At 39.0% G+C, this 18,773-nt stretch overlaps 1 protein-coding gene across 1 annotated transcript; it reads left to right on the top strand.

Moving 5' to 3' along the window:
* The first annotated feature begins 945 nt into the window (after nucleotides 1-945).
* fam98a (family with sequence similarity 98 member A) lies at nucleotides 946-16,562 on the top strand. The gene is made up of 8 exons (XM_054797516.1): nucleotides 946-1,106; nucleotides 2,491-2,639; nucleotides 4,488-4,622; nucleotides 6,037-6,218; nucleotides 8,301-8,381; nucleotides 8,464-8,580; nucleotides 10,695-10,862; nucleotides 15,099-16,562. Exons 1-8 carry the CDS (start codon nucleotides 1,069-1,071, stop codon nucleotides 15,687-15,689), a joined length of 1,461 nt encoding a protein of 486 aa, XP_054653491.1. The 5' UTR covers nucleotides 946-1,068; the 3' UTR covers nucleotides 15,690-16,562.
* Nucleotides 16,563-18,773: the final 2,211 nt, after the last annotated feature.

The raw sequence follows: 18,773 nt of genomic DNA, 5'->3' as shown, positions 1-18,773 counted from the left end.
ATGAATATGTTTGTATACCTATGTTTTTTTTTGCTATCTGCTACATGCCTCATGTTATGGATGCTTTTGTTTCTGCAGAAAGGTGGACATTTCTTTGTGTAAGGGGAGACACATGTCACAGTTGGATTTGACAAAAGTTGATTGGTCATGCCTGTTCAGTGGGGTGCACAGATGATGTCATCAAAAAAGAGGTGACTTTTGTAATTTGGTGTGGCTGTCTCATGTGGTGTTGAATAACGGAGCCAACATGTCCTCTCCAAAGAGCACAAGTTCGTGAGTTTTTGTCCTGCAAAGAGTGACTCTATACACCCTACACCTTGGACGCTACATTACTTTCATAAAGCGCCTTTCTACAAAGAAATTTAAATTAATTCCTTTCGTTTATACATTCACACACGCACTAATATACTTGGAAAACAGGTATAACACCAAATAATGAGGAATTTATTAAAATTAAATTTCTTTGTAGAAAGGCGCTTGATGCAAGTAAGTACATTTACTTGTATTCATTACAAAGCAACCTTGACACATCCAATATGGCGGCAACGTTGACGTATCGCAGCAGTGGACAAACCCACTCGATGCAGCGTGTATCTTTGTCTGTGCCCTAGCAGCAGACCGGAAGCTGGAAAGTTTTTTCTCCCGATAAAAGTTAAAATACGAGAAAAATGCGAAAATCGACTAAAACGGAAAGACGCTGGGAAAGGAGGAAATATTCCGGCGAAAACAGGAAGGCTGACCGTTAGGAATACGAATGTTTTCCAGTTACTGACTTGTTTTTACGATTACATTACAACTGATCTGTAAGATTGCAATTATGATATCTAATTTTATATGTAATGTAATATAATATATGTAATGTGTTGTACATTATTATTAAATTAAAATCATTATTAAAAGTGGTTTCATGGCACAATCCAGCCACTAGTTGGCGTTAGTGCACCCGTCCAGCACAGTGCTTCACTAGTAAATCGAGCGAAAAAGACGTCAGCCGCTGGCAGTCCAGCTGGTTCACTGAAGTGATTTTGACATTTTGTAATATTTATAACATACACAAAAAGTCTTACTATGGAGAATGATATTATCGTCTCTCTTGAAGATTTAGGGTAAGTGAAGGAAAAAAAATACACACGTTCGTATTAAATAACACAACTGGCATTTCAGTTGCTCGCCATCCATGAAGCCAACGTGACGTGGTGTGTTTGAGCTAAAGCTGTGCTTGCTAACGGTGGTCAGACATTCATTGCAGTCTATTCAACTATTGATGACATTTATAACGTCGTAAGGACCGACCAGCGGCTTCTTTATAACGTCTGTGCTTTTCTAACGAATCGGATTTGAAGGTCCTGCAGGTGAAATGTCCATTCTGATCCACCACATAATTTTCCCGGTTACTCTCGCGAGATAAGCACTATCCAAAGTGCGGCCCGGGCGCCATTTTGGGGCCGCAGCGTTTTTTTTTATTGGCACACGCCGAAGTTTAGTTTATTTGGATCCACATTAGGGGGATCCATATGGCGTCTGCAACACCAATGGTATAATTTACAACAACAATTTAAGCACAAACAGGATACAAATCCAATATAATAGTAACATACATGAAAACATGACTGAATATTTACACGATAAGACTGATATGTACACAGTAACACAAAAAGAGGTGAGCTTTTGGCAATAGGGTAATGTGAGTAATTTTTGCACCTTTTATCGCCAGTCTGTCATATTTTTTGGTGATTCCAAATGTACTATGTTATATAAACATGAGACACCATTCTAAATATCAATATTGTAAAAATAAAACACGTTATTTATTAATGAGATACAGTGAATCCCCGCACATTTGCGATGCAGCGTTTGTGACGCCGCACAAGTATGTTTTTTTGTGTTTTCTGTCTGAAAATAGGCCATCTCATTCACACGCTTAAGTCGACTTTATAAATGCATGATAATAAAGGAATTATTCTCGTTTTGATCTCATAATTTGTGATTTTTATCTCGTAATTGTGACTTTCCTTTCATAATTATCACGTTCCTATGTCTTAATTACGACTTTTTATCTCATTATTATGAATTTTTAACTTGTAATTTTTACATTTTATCTCATAATTATGACTTCCTTGTCTCATAATTTTGACTTTTTATCGTAATTAGTATTTACTGTTGGGATTTTTTTCTTTCAGTGGCGGAAACAGGCTTTCATACAAAAGTTTGGGCACCGCTATGTTAGATTTTATTTACTCTTTTTTTGTCATGATGTTTGGGTGCATTGCAAAGTGTTGGTAAAATTTATGGGCCTCATTTTACATGCATATGTGACTGTCATGTTCTTTTCTTGTACCTTTTTCTGGTTTCTTTGTTGTTGTTTAGTGTCTTTATGGTTTATCTTGACAGAGCTTCCTAAACACAACTAGGTATAATAGCACATCTATGCTGAAGGATAGAATGGAGTTGTGACTTGGCCTAAGTATTGTAATGTTGTTCTCATTGTAGGTATCAAGGCCCGGTATCTGAAGATGGGGCTCTGGATGCAAGTGTGACCGGTGGGGCTGCTTCACCGGAGTTTACAAAGCTCTGTGCATGGATTGTGTCAGAGCTCAGACTTTACTGTAAACTGGGGGAGAATGTCCACGCCACAAACTGTAAGATTTCCAGTGTTTTTTCCCGCAAAGCTCCAATTAATAAATGCAACACTCACTGCAATGTCTGTGGACAATGAATCCAAATTAAATGACATTTTTATACGGTGGAACCCGCTTATGTTGACAAGTGTCATTCACATGTTCTGCTGCTATTAAACTAGTGTTAAGTAAATACATTTTCAGACATGTGTGCTCTTTTAGCTTGATTTAAATTTTCAGTTAATTTGGAGCTTTTAATACATACAGATATACATTATATAATCCTGCCCTGTAGATGATCTTTCTTTCAATAAAATAGAAAAAATGGGCATATTTCAGATGTAGTTGCAAATGGTGATTAATCGTGATGAATTAATTTGAAAACTGTGATTAATCTGATTTAAAAAACATAATCATTTGACAGTCTTGCATGTAAAAGTTTTCTTTTTTTAACCCTTTCTAAAAAAAAAAAATTACAAGCACATGCATCATCGCCAATTATGCAAATGAGATGATGACAGCCCCCAGCCTACCACCAGGGAAACACCGAGTCGTATCGTCAACATGATCACTAAGCAGCATGAAAACAAAACAGCAACTTAACTGTCTGCTTACGAAGCATTCAAACATGCAAATAGTCACTTCCTGTTCAGTGCAAAGTAAGATGCAAAATGAAAGCATGGCAGTATTAATTTGGATTCTACCACAGCGACTAACAAAATGCACCCATTAAATTTTCTTTTAACCTTGTTAGCCACCGGAAAAAAAGATTTTCGTATGTACGAAAATGTTATTTTCATTGTAGTCAAAACATACCACAGAATTGCCACAGCAGCTCTGTTAGATAAGAGCATAAAATATATGAAAACATAAGAATCTAAATAAGCAAATGGAGGAAAAGCGGGTGAACAAATAATCATCCTTGATCACTCATTCTTAGGCCTGTCACGGTAATCGATTAATCGAACGATAAAAAACAAAGCAAAAAACAGGACGCCTTCGATAAATTGACATGTGCATGTATGCGTGTGTGTTTCTTCTGCTCGTCTCTCTGTGCCACACAGGCTGGATGACAAGAGGGTTCACTCTGCATCTGTCTGTGCGCATTGGTTCTATAGTGGAATGAACAGAGAGAGTGAACCCTCATCTCATTCAGCCTCTTTGCAGAGGCGGTGCTACTAGTGAGTGGATACAGAGGGTTTAGCAGTTAGCGTCGTGAGGCAGCATCCGCTAACACGAATGAAGGCGCAGAAGCGATGGTTTCTGAGGCGACTGCCACAGCCGACAGCCCCAGTGAAGGAAAATTTCGGTTTTAAACAGAATGAACACCGTGAGTGTATGAACACCGACGACTGACACGGACAGTTTTCTCAGCTGGGGAAAAAAACTACCGACGGAGGTGCCAGTCAACGCTGAGTGTTTGGTTGGCAAATATAAACAAAACAGTGCAAAATGATTCGCTCTCACAGACAACGCAGTGCAATGGCTGCATTGCATAAACATACATACAGGCAACTTCTGTGTCAAGCTAATGTTGCACACAGGTACATCGCACACTACACTTGAGTAGTACCGTCTTGTGGCTCAAATGTGAATTGCACCTCTCATGACAATTAATGAAAAAAATGGTCAATAAAATCGATTATCGACAATAATTTTCTAGCATAATTATCTACCAACAAAATTTGTTATCGTGACAGGCCTACCCATTCTCCTTTATGTCTGTGGACAAAGTAAAAGTGCAAGCAGTGCTAGTTTCACTTATGTCGACACCAGTCCGAGGTGCGTCAACATAAACGAGTTTCACTGCATTGTTGAATGTTGCACGAGGACAAGGATATGAGATGTTTCCTATTTGACGTGCTGCAGGTCCAAGCGAGGCAGAGAGCTTCCAGCTGGAGATGAGTGGTTTGTTGTCTGAGCTGACTTGTCCTTACGCCGTCCTCACCAGTGGAGATGTCACCCAACGCTTTCTCAACAGGAATGACTGTCTACTGCTACTCTGTACGACTACAGTATTTTTTTTCCCACATTTTTGTTTTTTTTGGGGGAGTGCACCTAATCCCTGAAGAACCTTTGCAGAAGCCAACATAGCACACTTAACTTCACTCACTGAGCCAGTGCTCGTGTACTTTTGAGGAACTTGCACACAACTGTGATATCCTTTGTTTCCTTTGCACCTTATCTTTTTAGAATCTTAATTGACATTTTTTTTGTAGATGTTATTGTATTAGTGAGGAAAAAATACAGATGGCTTTCTTCTGTGCTGGAGAAAATAGTTGAACTTCATAACTACACATGGCGTCTAAATTCTAGTGTATAAGCCACACCGGTGTATAAGTGGCACACACAAAATTTAGAGGAAAAAACAGATATATGCATATATAAGCTGCACCGGTATATAAGCCGCACGTGTCGACTTCATAAAATATTTAATATATACAATATTCTGGCACGCACGAGTCCGTGAGGACCAGGCAGCTCCTTATTTGACAGGAGCCAATAATGAGCCATCATGCAGTCCCAACAAGCTTGTCAACCCATTGAAATCGCAGGAGATCATTATACAGTATGTAACAGTATAACAACATAACAGTTTGACTCATAGTGTTACCTTACTAAGAACACTTTACTAACACTACATTCATCGCACAGCAACTTAACACTCAGAAGGTGTGCTTCAGAAATATATAAACATGTCCCAATATGAGTTTACATTGGGAAAATAAAAACATTTTAAAGTTTTCCCAGAATGCATTTTGTTTGAGAAAACCCTTTCATTGGAGGACAAGCAGCAAAATAGTGGACGGCACTTCAATGCTGCCTCTGACGTCATTGCAGAGTCCCAATGAATGTGTTGCTCAGACGCAATGTCTCATGGGAAAACTTTAAAATGTTTTTTTTGTTTTTCATTTTAAACCTGTATTGGTACATTTTTTTATATTTCTGAGATATACCTTTAGAGTGTAAAGTTGCTGGTTGATGAATTTAATGTTAGTGAAGTGTTCTCCGTAAGATGACACCGTGAGTCAGACTGTTATGTTGTTATACTGTTAACCACCTCCTTAAAATTAGAATTTAGCCATAAATTAGCCACACCGCTGTATAAGGCACAGGCAGGGTTCAAAGTTTAAGAAAAAAATAGCGTATACACTAGAATTTACTGTAATTTATGTAAAATTGTCGCAATTCCTAATTTTATTGCCTGGTGGGTTTGAGGAGGCGAGGCTTTTATGATGCATTCAAGCGCACTGCATACAATTTCATGAAAGAAATAATAGAATTTAAGTTGCAAATGTAGGTCAGTGCTTCTGATGGTGTTTAGGCCAGCCGAGAAGGCCTTGCTGGCTCTGACTGCACACCAGTGGTGTTATTATTACTAGTATTTTCCAGTAACTAAATGTGACTATCTTCTCAGCGTTTTTGGTATCCGAGCTCGAGGCTTCGAGGATGATCCTGGTAAACAGACCTCAGAAGACGGCCCAGGAATCTGACAGTCCTGCCTTCCAGGAGCTGAAGGGCATCTGCGTAGCATTGGGCATGTCCAAACCTCCAGCCAACATCACCATGTTCCAGTTATTCAGTGGCATTGAGAAGAAGGTCAGTTTGGTAATTTACAGGTCATTATTACGAAATGGTTTATTTGAAATGTTCTTACTCCAGAGTGAAATGACTGTACAACGTACATTTTTAATGCTTTTTAAAAACACGTATAGTTAAAATGTATTTACCATTGTCTTTAATTCACTCAGGTCAAAATTGTCAAAATTCAAGTTTATATAAATGACTGCATATACAGCAGGTATTTGATCCCCAGCTGATTCTGTTAGTTTACACAGACATCAACAGTCCACCATTTTTATGGTAGCTTATTGTAACAGAGATTCAATGCAAAAAAAAAAAAAAAAAAGTTGCAGACGGTGTCCTCTTCATACCACCATGATCATGTCACAATTATACAAACTACCAATAACACACAATAAGGCAGTTATCCCTCGTCACGGTCCGGTTCAAATTTCATGGCTTCACTGTGTAACAATTTTTCCAAAAAATATTAATGAATAAATCATGATGTCTTGTGGTTGAATACGAACTATTATTATTAAAAAAAATGCATATTTCAGCAAATTTAGGTGTTTATTTGCCTAAATTAAGCCATTTCCAAGCATAAAGATGGCTAAAATAACTAACATGCAAATATAAGGAATTCAAAAATGCATTCAGACGTTGGCGATATATAGTATTCTACACTGGTCGTTAGGTGTAAGTAATGTTACTGTAATGTTGGGTGAAACACACACATCAGATTTGATCGCGGGAACAACAGGCTTTTATTGCAGGTTTGAATGATCTCACAACACAAAAATCCCTAATAAAAGCACAGATTACTGTTGCGGCCATAACTCACTCTGCTCCCCCGAGGAAACACATTTATAGCAACACAAAAGAGCATGAGTCTTACAGTATTTATGTCGAAAGTGGCTTATTTGCATTTGTTACAGAATGTCTACTATAATGGGTAATAGGAGTGTAAAGGTGACTATAGGGGTATTATTTCATATCTGGAGTGCTCTAATAAGCCGTATTTAGAAGGTTGTAAATGGGTCTTCTCTGTTCCAACTACGGAGGAAATATTGCATGTATAAATAGGGAATCCTACTTCGTGAAAATTCACTCGTCACGGTCGAGTCTGGAACCAATTAACTACCATAAATGAAGGATTACTGTATAACAATGCGCAGCATTACAGAATGGAGAAATATTACTAAAGCAAGAAACCCAGATAACCCTATATTTTCCTATACATCTTCTCTCAATAACGCCAAACCTCTACACTACAAGATCTGTAGCGGTTCACAATCAATATTTATCAAATAACATGACAAAAACATAAAAAACTATATACTGTATAATACATCACACTCGTAACTTTGGGGGTTAGTGAATAGGCAACCAAACATTCATACGCCAGTGTGGACAGCACTGGAGGCAAAGTGGGTGAAGTGTCTCGCCCGAGACTTTTGAGCTGCAGAAGAGCAAGCTTTGAGGAGTAAAATCTTCCTCTGGGACGTCCCCTCCTGCCGCACCGAACACAGTGAAGCAAAGCATCCCTCCAGAATGTCCTGCTTTTGGACTGCTTTTGTCCTGCGAGCGGACGCGCTGCCGCCAGCATGCTGGAGTTCAAACTCATTAAACTCCTGAACTTTGCATACAAAAAAGCCCACCAATGTTGCTCAGATTGAAGTTACAGATGTCTGCCATCTCCTGGTGTAAAGTAGTAACGCCATGAGGCATCGTATTTGTCTCTATGGCTTGTTAAATTCAGCAATGTTGTTGTCGAAATTGTGCAACTATGGTGCTTAAAGGGTTAAAGGGTGGTTATTGGGTGCATGTGTCTGCAATTGATAAATCTAAGTATTTCTAAGTATCACCCCAGGAGGCTGCTACCGATAGCTTGTCAAACGGCATACCCGATCGCATCGGTTTATCGTTCACAACCCTAATAACAAATCAACACATGAAGTCAATTAACAGGTCCTGCTCAGCTGTCTAAACAATGAACACTTATTTCATGATGTTGATTCCCAGTTAATCCAGTCCCCCCGGTATATTTACTGTATGCTATTTGTTTATCGACTGTCACTGTTTTTCTCACACTATGCATTTTGTCATATATGTTAGCTGAAAAAAGCCACATGCGGAGTACCGCCAAGTCATATTGGAGAGCCCCTGTTGAAGAAAGCCTTTGGACCTGTGCACATGGTAACTCATGGGAAACGGTGAAGAACTACTGTTGAAGTACACTAAAGTAAAATGAACACAGTGTTGCCTATTCCCTTCACAGGAAAAGATTGAAGTCATCAACCAAGCACTTGTGAACGAATATGAAGTGCGAAGGAAGATGCTGTTGAAACGCCTGGATGTGACCGTGCAGTCTTTTGGTTGGTCAGAAAGAGCGAAGGTACGTGGTCTGTCATTGTCATTGCCTTCCTGGGCCGTGCCAGAGGACTTGATGGGAGTGCTTAAAATCACCATCAGTTCATTTTTTGAAGGCAATAGCGGTTCAGTTGTTCAGAGATTACTCGGGATACACAATTTTTTTTTTTCAAGCCGATTGTTCTTCTCAAGCCCGATAGTGGTGCCAATAACTGATAGCTTTTTGTATATATTATGTTTTAAATTTAGATTGAACTGTAGTTTGTGCACACCTGGAGGGAAGAACAGCTCAAACAAAGTTGGATTTGACAAACTGTACCTGTAGCTTTGTCCTTACCAAATACTGTATCATGTCATCGCTACTCTTAAAGGCATGTCTTTCTCTTTTCTGTGCGTTCTAAAGATATAAAAACAAATAAAAAGAAGTAGCTAATTAATGCACGTAATTGGACACACCTATTCCGGCTACAAAAAACATTAAAACACCTCCAAAAACCATCAATCATTACGCCAGTAATTTATCGTAAATTTTGGTGTATAAGCCGCTGCTTTTTTGTTAACTTTGAACCCTGAGGCTTATACAGAACAGAGGCGCTAATCATGGCAGCGCAGGAGTAGGCCTTGAGCACCAGAGCAATAGAGGCCCAGATCTACCACACCAGGCAGGATCCCAGGTGCAGGGCAAAGAGGGCTGTGCAAAGAGGCCCCTGAAACAGTCCAGCACCTAGCAGCAGGGTGTTACTGGCAGGAAAATAATACATGGAACGCCATAACCAAGTAGCCGGTATAGTGTACAGAAACATCTGTGCAGTATATGGACTGGAGACCCCTAGATCGCAATGAGAAACACCTCCCAAGGTGGTGGAAAATGAGAGGGCTAAGATCCTGTGGGACTTCCGAATACAGACAGATGAGATGGTTGTAGCCAGCCAACCAGACATAATGATCATGGATAAGCAGCAGAGGACAGCCATTGCGATCAATGTAGCCATCCCTACTGATGGCAATATCAGGAAAAAGCAACACGAGAAACTAGAGAAATACCGAGGGCTCAGGAAGGTGAACGCAACAGTGGTGCCCGTGGTCATAGGAGCACTGGGGGCTGTGTCCCCCACACTGGAGAAGTGGCTCCAGCAGATACCTGGAGAAACATCAGACATCTCCATCCAGAAGAGCACAGTCCTAGGAACAGCTAAGATACTGCGCAGGACCCTCAAGCTCCCAGGCCTCTGGTAGAGGATCCGAGCTTGAGATGAACAGACCACCCACGCTACCAGGGGAGATGGCGGGTGGGTGAGGGAAGATTTTAGTTTATATATACAGTATATATGTGTGTGTGTGTGTGTGTGTGTGTGTGTATGTGTATGTATGTATGTATATATATGTATATATACTGTATATATATATATATGTATGTGTATATATATATATATATATATATATATATATATATATATATATATATATATATATATATATATATATATATATATATATACTGTATATATATACAGTATATATATATATATATATATATATATATATACTGTATATATATACAGTGTATATATATATATGTATATACAGTATATATATGTGTATATATATATATATACATATTTATACATATATATATACATATGTATGTATATATATATACATATGTATATATGTGTGTGTGTATATATATATACATATATATGTATATATATATGTATGTATATATATATGTATATATATATATATATATGTATATATGTATATGTATATATATGTGTATACATATATGTGTGTGTGTGTGTGTATATTTCTATATATGACAAACTAAAAATAAGAAATCAGGAAGGGGAAACACTTTTTCACAACACTGTATATCGGAGGAATCGCTTAATTACCATACACTGATTGCTGTTAGCACTTTGTTTGATAAAGTCCGCGAGGTGGGCCAACCCAATGCTATTTAGCAAACAGTTCCACGGACCGAATGAAATTGCAGCGTGGGCCAGATGTGGCCCCTGGGCCTGAGTTAGACATGTTTGCTCTAGACCTTGACCTGTAGGGAAAAAAACACAGCATGCTTAGCTTTGGGCCAATGGGGTAAATATGTGATTTTAAATTATTTTTTTCTGTCCTCCGCAGACGCATGCTGAGAAGTTGGGCAAAGTTTATCAGCCCCTACGTTCTGCCCTTGCCACCAAAAGCAAAATCTCTGTTGCCCACCTTTTTGCAGCCCGACAAGACATGTCAAAAATCCTCCGTACAAGCAGTGGCAAGTCACGAGAGAAGACTGCTTGTTCCATTAATAAGGTGAGTTTCTACATTACCAGTATAATAAAAGTTAAAATATCCCAAAGAATAAGTACAGTACAGTATACAGAGTACAGTGCTTTGGTAAAAAAAAAAAAAAAAATACAAAAAATTAAAAACATGCCCCACGCCATTATTACAGTGGAACAGTGGTCCACAACTTAACTAAGTTGACCAACCCATCAAGTCCTGGTCCACTGCGTTCTTATTACTATAAAGTGCTCACTTAAGGGCCCTGTCACACCTTGACGATTTAGGCAGCGCATGCCTGACGTGATCATTTTGATGGCATACGTTGAACTGCCGACAGTTTTTGTTTTTTTTTTCAATTTTGGGCGTATACATAGCGTAATCATAACGAGGTCGACGTAAACATGACGTATTAGTAACTTATAGACAACTTATATCAACAAATGCGTAGCGTGTTGCCGGTGTTTACAATTTATGCCCAACGGCCAACGCCTGTCACAACTTGACGATTTAGCCAGCTTACGCCAACGTATAAAAAATTTGGCCAATACGCTGGCATACATTAAATAACTTATGGGTAAGTTTTGTATATGTTAACAGCACGCGGAAGCACGCCGGCATACGTCGTCGTACGTCTAAGTTGTCCAAAAAATTCTGTGCATGCACAAAACTTTTCGACGTATGTCAACGATGATTTATACGTCCCGCATCCGCGGGCAATAAGTTATGCGATCGTTGACACCTGTTCAAACACGTTATTTGTAAGATATGCACAAGTCGTAATACGTCAACATACCTTGAGACAAAACTGTCTTCTTGGCAAGCTTTGGCTGAGAGGAGATGGAGACCGTCGTGTTTACATTAGCAGATAAGTCAGCAGCTTGACTATGGAATCACAGGAGTGCCAAAATTAAAAGGGAATACGTGTGGAAATACAAGGGGAATTAATAATACAAAAATATACAAATGTGGAAATACAAAGAGAATCAATAATAAAAAAAATATATACAAATGTAGTCATATTCTTTTTCCATTTTGTCATTGTTTTTTCTGTATTGTCTTTGTTTTTTCCAATTTGCTGTTGTTTTTCCTGTTTTGTATGTGTCTTTTCCACTTGCGTTTTGTCATTGCATTTAGTAATGACAAAGACAAAACAGGAAAAGCGACGCCAACATGGAAAAAACAAAGATAATGCAGAAATCATATGACTACATTTGTATATTTTTTTATTATTGCTTCTCTTTGTATTTCCACATGTATTCACTTTTAATTTTGACACTCCTGTGATTCCATACTTGACCAGTACTGACAGTGCATCAAACCTAACGATAACTTGGACAGTAACATGCTTTATCTCTCCTTTCTTTTTGAATGTAAATACTCCTATGCACTTTATGTTGACGTGATCAATAATGCTTGATTAAAACGTGCATTGTTTCTCTCAGACAAAGCGCAAAAAAATAAAAAAATGTTAGTTCCATTCCCAGTGTCACAGTGCCCTCTACTGGTCAAGCTAAGATAGTTTTGTTTCAAGGTATGTAGACGTGACTTGTGCATAACTTACAAATAACGTGTGTGAACGGGTGTCAACGATGGCATAACTCGTATAACGCAGATACGGGATGTATGAATCATACGTTGACATACGTAGAAAAGTTTTGTGCATTCACAAAATTTTTGGACGACTTAGACGTACTACGACGTATGCCGGCGTGCTTCCGCGTGCTGTTAACATATACAAAACTTGCCCATAACTTATTCGACGTACGCCAGCGTATTGGCCAAATTTTTCATACGTTGGCGTAAGCTGGCTAAATCGTCAAGATGTGACAGGGCCTTAAGTCGACGTTGACACACATGTTTGATCATTTTTTTTCCAGCATAAAATGTGAGAGCCAAAGGGGTAATTTCTCTGAAAACTTGTCCATTTATTTTGACGTGTGTTGTAGTATTGTTACCTTCATCAGTATTGCTAAGCAGCGTGAGTGGTGGTTATGCTATAATCAATAAAAACAATGCAAGAAAGTTGGGGAGGGGCAACAGGAAAGGAACTACCACTTGCCTTCACAGTTTTGGCATAGGACTAGGGATGCATGATGAAGCTGATTGCTTCCTGCTTCTCAAGACCAATACAGAATACCGGTTATTTATTATTATTATTTTGAGTATTTTTTACATTTAAAACCTGTTTACAACATTGAAAACCAGTTTTTAACATTATTACAGCCCTCTAGACATGAAATAACACCCCATAGACACCTTTAAACTCCTATTACTATCAATCCATCTTCTATGCCACTCATCCTCACTAAGGTCACGGGTATACTGGAGCCTATGCCACATGACTTCGGGTGAGAGACAGGATACACACTCACATTCATACCTATGGACAAGTTAGAGTCTCCAGTTAACCTAACATGCATGTTTTTGAAATGTGGGAGGAAACCGGAGTACCCGGAGAAAACCCACGCACACACGGGGAGAACATGCAAACTCCACACAGAGATGCCCAACGGAGATTCGAACCCAGGTCTAACCGCTAGGTTAGCACGTTGGCTCCATGCGGCCTCACAGTAGACATTATTATAATAAGAGAATATAAGCCTTTTAAGACATAAATGAGACTCGTGCTAGTGTGTGTCGTAAAAATGAGTTTCAGATTGGCATGGGTTACGGCCGCAACAGTAACCCGTTTTTAGAGATTATTGAGCCTGTTGCAAGATCATTCAAACCTGCAATAAAAGCCTGTTGTTCCGGCGATCAAGTCTGGTGCTTGTGTGTCCCACCCAACATTAGTAACATTACTGACACCTAGTGACCAGTGTAGAATACTGTATATCATCAACTGAATGCCATATATTTGTATTTTAGTTTGTTTAGCTATTTTTATGCTTGAAAATGCTTAATTTATGTAAAAAATAAGTAAAATTTGCTTAAATATGCAATTTTTTGTGCTAATAATAGGTCGTATAAATGAAACCGCATGATTTATTAATATATTTTTGAAAAACGTGAGAGTGAAGCCGTGAAAATCGAACCTCGATGTGACAAGAGATGACTGTATTTTACTTTGTTTTCTGCATGTTTCTGCATTTTCAGTTTTTGTTGGACCTTTTGGTTGAGTCATGACAAAAAATGAGGTTCCACTACATTGTACTTTGAGGCAAGTGGTTCGTAATCTTGGTGGAAGGACTTGAATTCACTTTTGTGCTGCAGCTTTTTATTGGCCCTCGACATATTCTAGTCATAAAAAAATGAAAGGATTAGTAAGTAACTCATTCACTCCCAAATAGGAGTTCATATGTTTTTATAATCCCGAACACCCAATCCCAACAATGTATTTATACATCTTTTACATTATCAGCCCGATATTGGCATAAAAATGTAATATCGGTTGATATCTGTAATAAAAAAACTGCTGCATGTATAGGCCTATGGGCTCCCGTACTTGCCATCATTGAGACATCCAGCGGTGCCAATACGTGGAAATACTTCATCACGTCCTGTGTTATTCCTTGCAGTCAGAACTGGGCTTGATATGTCGAAACCACGGGCGTGGGTGTGCCGCAGATAGGACCGACGTTAGCTAGCTCGTTAGCTTGTAGCGTCGACAGTCACCAAATGTGGAGACACGATTCATAACGAGACAGGAGTCGAGGTAGGTGGCACCATTCAGTCTCCTCTCAACTCAATCACGAACAAAAACTCTTCAGCAGTAGCTAAGTGGCTGCAACAACCTCATGACCTGGAAACGGAAGTACACTTGAGAGTGTACATTGAGAGTTGGACAATATCGTCATATCGGACATCCCTGTAAATTAGTATTTTGATGTAAAATAACCCCTTTTTGTGTTGTTTATGTTGTGGTATAGTTGTTTAGATATTTGAGCTGACACAAAAGCAAAAAAATATGTGCGTTGAGGTGAAAGTTATGCTTGAAATGTAGCTTTAAAAAAAAAAAAAGCTGGTTTTCTCCCTTTTTAGTCAAGAACTGATATTTTCCTGAAACTTCCCAATGTTCTACTGCTGATTACTAAAGAAGGGAAAAAAGCAGAAACTAACTTTTGTTTTCTGATGAAAGACGGGAGCCTAATGTTTCATTTGGTAGGTTCCATGTTTATATAACCATAGAACACAATATTCTGTGTGCCTTGAAAGATCAGTCAAAATGGTCTAAAATGGCCGCTACTGAAGGGGTTAAATTTTTAATGAGTTTATGAGATATTAAATATAAAACTCATTTAATTTTCTGTTTTTTTGCCACAGGTTTTAATGGGTCGAGTGCCAGACAGGGGAGGCCGTCCCTGTGAGATTGAGCCCCCCCCTCCAGAGATGCCATCCTGGCAAAAGCGTCAGGATGCCCCCCAAGGTAGCGGACACTATGGCGGTGGGGGGCATGGTGGTGGCAGGGGAGGTTACGATCATTACTCCCAAGGGCGGGGGGGCTATGAGAGGGGCGGCGGCGAAAGGGGGGGCAGGGGAGGAGGCAGCAGAGGCGGGAGGGTGCAAGGAGGTTGGGGGGAGGGGGCGGGAGGAGGACGAGGCGGCTACAACAAGGGCCAGTATCAAGAGGGGGTCCATCACGGAGGAGGCGGTGCAAGAGGTGCCTATCGAGGAAACAGCCAAGGAGCCCCCCAAGAGTCTGGCTACCACACGGGTTACCATGACAACCACCACCAGAATGGAGGCTGGCATCAGGAGCGAGGCGGCGGCAGAGGAGGCAGGGGACGAGGGGGACGCGGGGGCAGAGGAGGCCTGAATCTGAACCAAGGAGGACACTTTGAACAGTTTTTCCAACACGGCGGACAGCACTACAACCAAGCCGGCTTCAATCAAAACCGCTACTACACCAGTTGAAGACGTGGGGTGAGACGTTGTCCTCCCCCGCGTCCTTCATAGGCCTTATCAAGCAATCTCACATTCAGCATGTTTGACCACTCTGGATACTTGTACAGTGGAATGCGCTTATGTCCATCGTCTGAGTGGACCAACTCATCAAGTCCCGGTGCACCGTGTTCTTATTAAAGGGATAGTTGGGATTTTTGTAAAATCCCAACTATCCCTTTAAAAACAAGTATCCGCTGAAGTCGACGTAAACTGAGAGCCAAAGCGGTCATTTGTTTGAAAAATGTCTAACCACACAGGATTCAAACCTGCACACAGTCACTTCCTGTTCAGTGCAAAGTAAGCTGCAAAATGTGTCGACAAACAAAAAATGATCTCATTATCTCCTCACATTCTCCTTATGTCTCTGAACAAAGTCACAAATAAAATGCAATGCAAGCAATGGCTAGTTTTGGTTTTTCGGTAATGTCGGCGACGGGCTTATGTCGACATAAACAGCTTCCACTGTACTCGGGTACATCAACGTACACATGGATGCTTAACACATCCTGTCTATACTGATTTTTTTGTCTCCCTGAAAACATAAGTTAAAAAAATGTGTAAAAAAAAAGAGTAAATTTTACTTACTTTTACTTTATTTGAAAAGTACCATCTTTTTGAAAGATGGAATAGAGTCATGATGGTACGTGCGTGTCTGACTGTCAGAGGATCATGGTCCGGCTCGAAGAATTGATCCATAATCGTTTCATTAAACAGATGCTTGAGTTATGATCTGTTGAAATAATTTAGCAGTTTTTTTTTTCTTTTGAAAGAGGTCACATAGCATTGCTTATAGAAGTGTTCAAATAAGAAAAGGAAATAAAATTGTAAAAAGAAAACATTTCATTTTTTTCAATTTATTGTTGCCCCCATAGAAATGCATTGATGTGAACTGCAGGTTTTTGTTCATTTTAGTTGTTTGTACCTGTAAAAAAATAAAATTAAAGCAGGCATGCCCAAAGCGCGGCCCAGAGGCCGTTTGTGGTCCGCAGGGATGTATATTTTTTTATTGGTCTGTCGCCCATCCTAAAAATAGAATTTAACAAGAACACTAGAAACACTGCGATTGGCTGGCAACCAGTCCAGGGTGTACGCCGCCTCTTACCCGAAGTCAGCTGGGATAGGCTCCAGCATACCCCCGCGACCCTAATTAGGATAAGCAGCATAGAAAATGGACACTAGAAATAAAAACAACTAAAATCTGCAATAATTTTACCGATAAAAATTAAATGTGATTATATTATTTAACATATGTTCAACTAACAAATTTAAATATTTTTTTAAATAGCTGTATAATGTGTGAATCAACAAAATGACTTAAAAATCCATGAAATAAATATTAGTACAAGTATTTTTATATATTTTTTCATTTTAAATATTTTTAATATATTTTTCGAATTCTGTAATATACCTGTCTGCATAAAAAGTAAAGAATACATTTAATATTTATTTTAAAAAACTGCAATTAAATAATTTAAAAATTAAAATATATTGAAAGCATTTAAAAACATCATTTTAAAATTAACATTTAATTTTGGGCTGTATCCTTACTTTATGGACACCTTGTATTTCAATATCATTTGCTGTATTTACAGTGTATAAAATTTAAATAATTTAATCTTTTATATTATACCTGTATGCATTAAAACAAAATACATTTAATCATTATTTAAAAAGTACAATCTAATCATTTAAAGATTTTAAACCGTAGATAAAATATAATTTCTGGTTGAATCCCAATTCTAGCCCTTAGCCCTTTCCCTTCGAAGGTCTTACCCCTTAAAACCTAGGGCCAAGGGGAAGAAGCCAGTAAGAAATGGGACACCACTTGATTGTTATTACGCCATCACCCTTCACCGCTTGCTGGCTGCGAAATAGGCAGATGAGAGAATTAAATGGTTCATAATAAATGTTCCTTTCCATAAAGTAAGGTGCATACATGTCTACATTATTTCAATGTTGTACAGCCTACCTCACAACACATTCAAAAAAAAATAAACGGTACGCATTTGTACACACTGTGATATTTATTGCAAAACAACAAACAATTGTAATAAACAGCTTACAACCAGCACTGTAACAACATTTATAAAAATAGAAAACGTAGCAAAATACATATGAAATAGAAATAACAGTATAACAAACGTCTTCAACAAATGTATAAACCTTATCAAGCATTTCAAGGTTTAAAAACCTCCCTGTTTTGGCCTCGCTCTCCTCGTGTCATTGATGTTCTCTCTCAGATTGTTTTATAAGAAAGTCCAGAATTGCATTTTGTTGTATTTGACTTTTCCATACTGAGATTGTAGCTTTTGAAAGGTCCTGCAGTGCTTTATTTTGTAGCAGCTGACTTCACTTGTCTCAGCATCTCCTGCAGGAATTGACACATATGCATGACTGATGGGCCACAACTATTAACTCATTGGAAATACAATAATAATAGTAATAGTAATATAGTAATGGTGTGCTGAAAAGAAATATAGAGTGATGATAAAAAATAGATGGAACAACGGTAGATTCCAAAAGTTGACTAGAGTTTGATAATGTGGTGTGCTGAACACATATGGCCATGTTGTTTATATCTTTTATTTAGCTCACTGCCTGATCATCCATACTATATGCTGAATACAGTAAACATATCTCACCATGACAATTGTTGGTGAACTAGGGTGGCTGTAATTCACAGCAAACAGACTTCTTACATGAATGATTAGATTAGAAAACGCCAACGTCACTGTACACTCTGGAGCGGGGCAAGCCACCTGCCACGGGCGGGCGAGGTGCATCCGAGCAGCCTCCTCGCTGCCACGGAGCTCGGGAGTATAGAGCAGGGGATATCCACCCGCCGTGGCCGAGAGAGGGGGCGCTTAGGTCGGACACAAACACGGCATTCTCGGACAGTCCAGTAATGTAGACTGAGCGATTTATTTTCAAATACAACTTACAATGAACAGGCTAATGTGGTCGCTATCAAATCATTTATTAAATGCAGTAGATTGCAGTGAAGTCAGATATCGGTCTTAGCCGGCTAGTTATAACTCGCGAAAGCCAACAATT

The sequence above is a fragment of the Dunckerocampus dactyliophorus genome, chromosome 13 (assembly GCF_027744805.1).
Source record: "Dunckerocampus dactyliophorus isolate RoL2022-P2 chromosome 13, RoL_Ddac_1.1, whole genome shotgun sequence".
Lineage (NCBI taxonomy): Eukaryota > Metazoa > Chordata > Actinopteri > Syngnathiformes > Syngnathidae > Dunckerocampus > Dunckerocampus dactyliophorus.
This window is presented reverse-complemented; position numbering and strand designations above follow the sequence as displayed.

Coding starts and splice junctions, on each gene's coding strand:
- fam98a (XM_054797516.1), top strand. CDS start 1,069: ATGGAGAATGATATTATCGTCTCTCTTGAAGATTTAGG. Junction 2,640..4,487: donor GAATGTCCACGCCACAAACT/GTAAGATTTCCA, acceptor GACGTGCTGCAG/GTCCAAGCGAGGCAGAGAGC. Junction 8,382..8,463: donor CCTTTGGACCTGTGCACATG/GTAACTCATGGG, acceptor TTCCCTTCACAG/GAAAAGATTGAAGTCATCAA.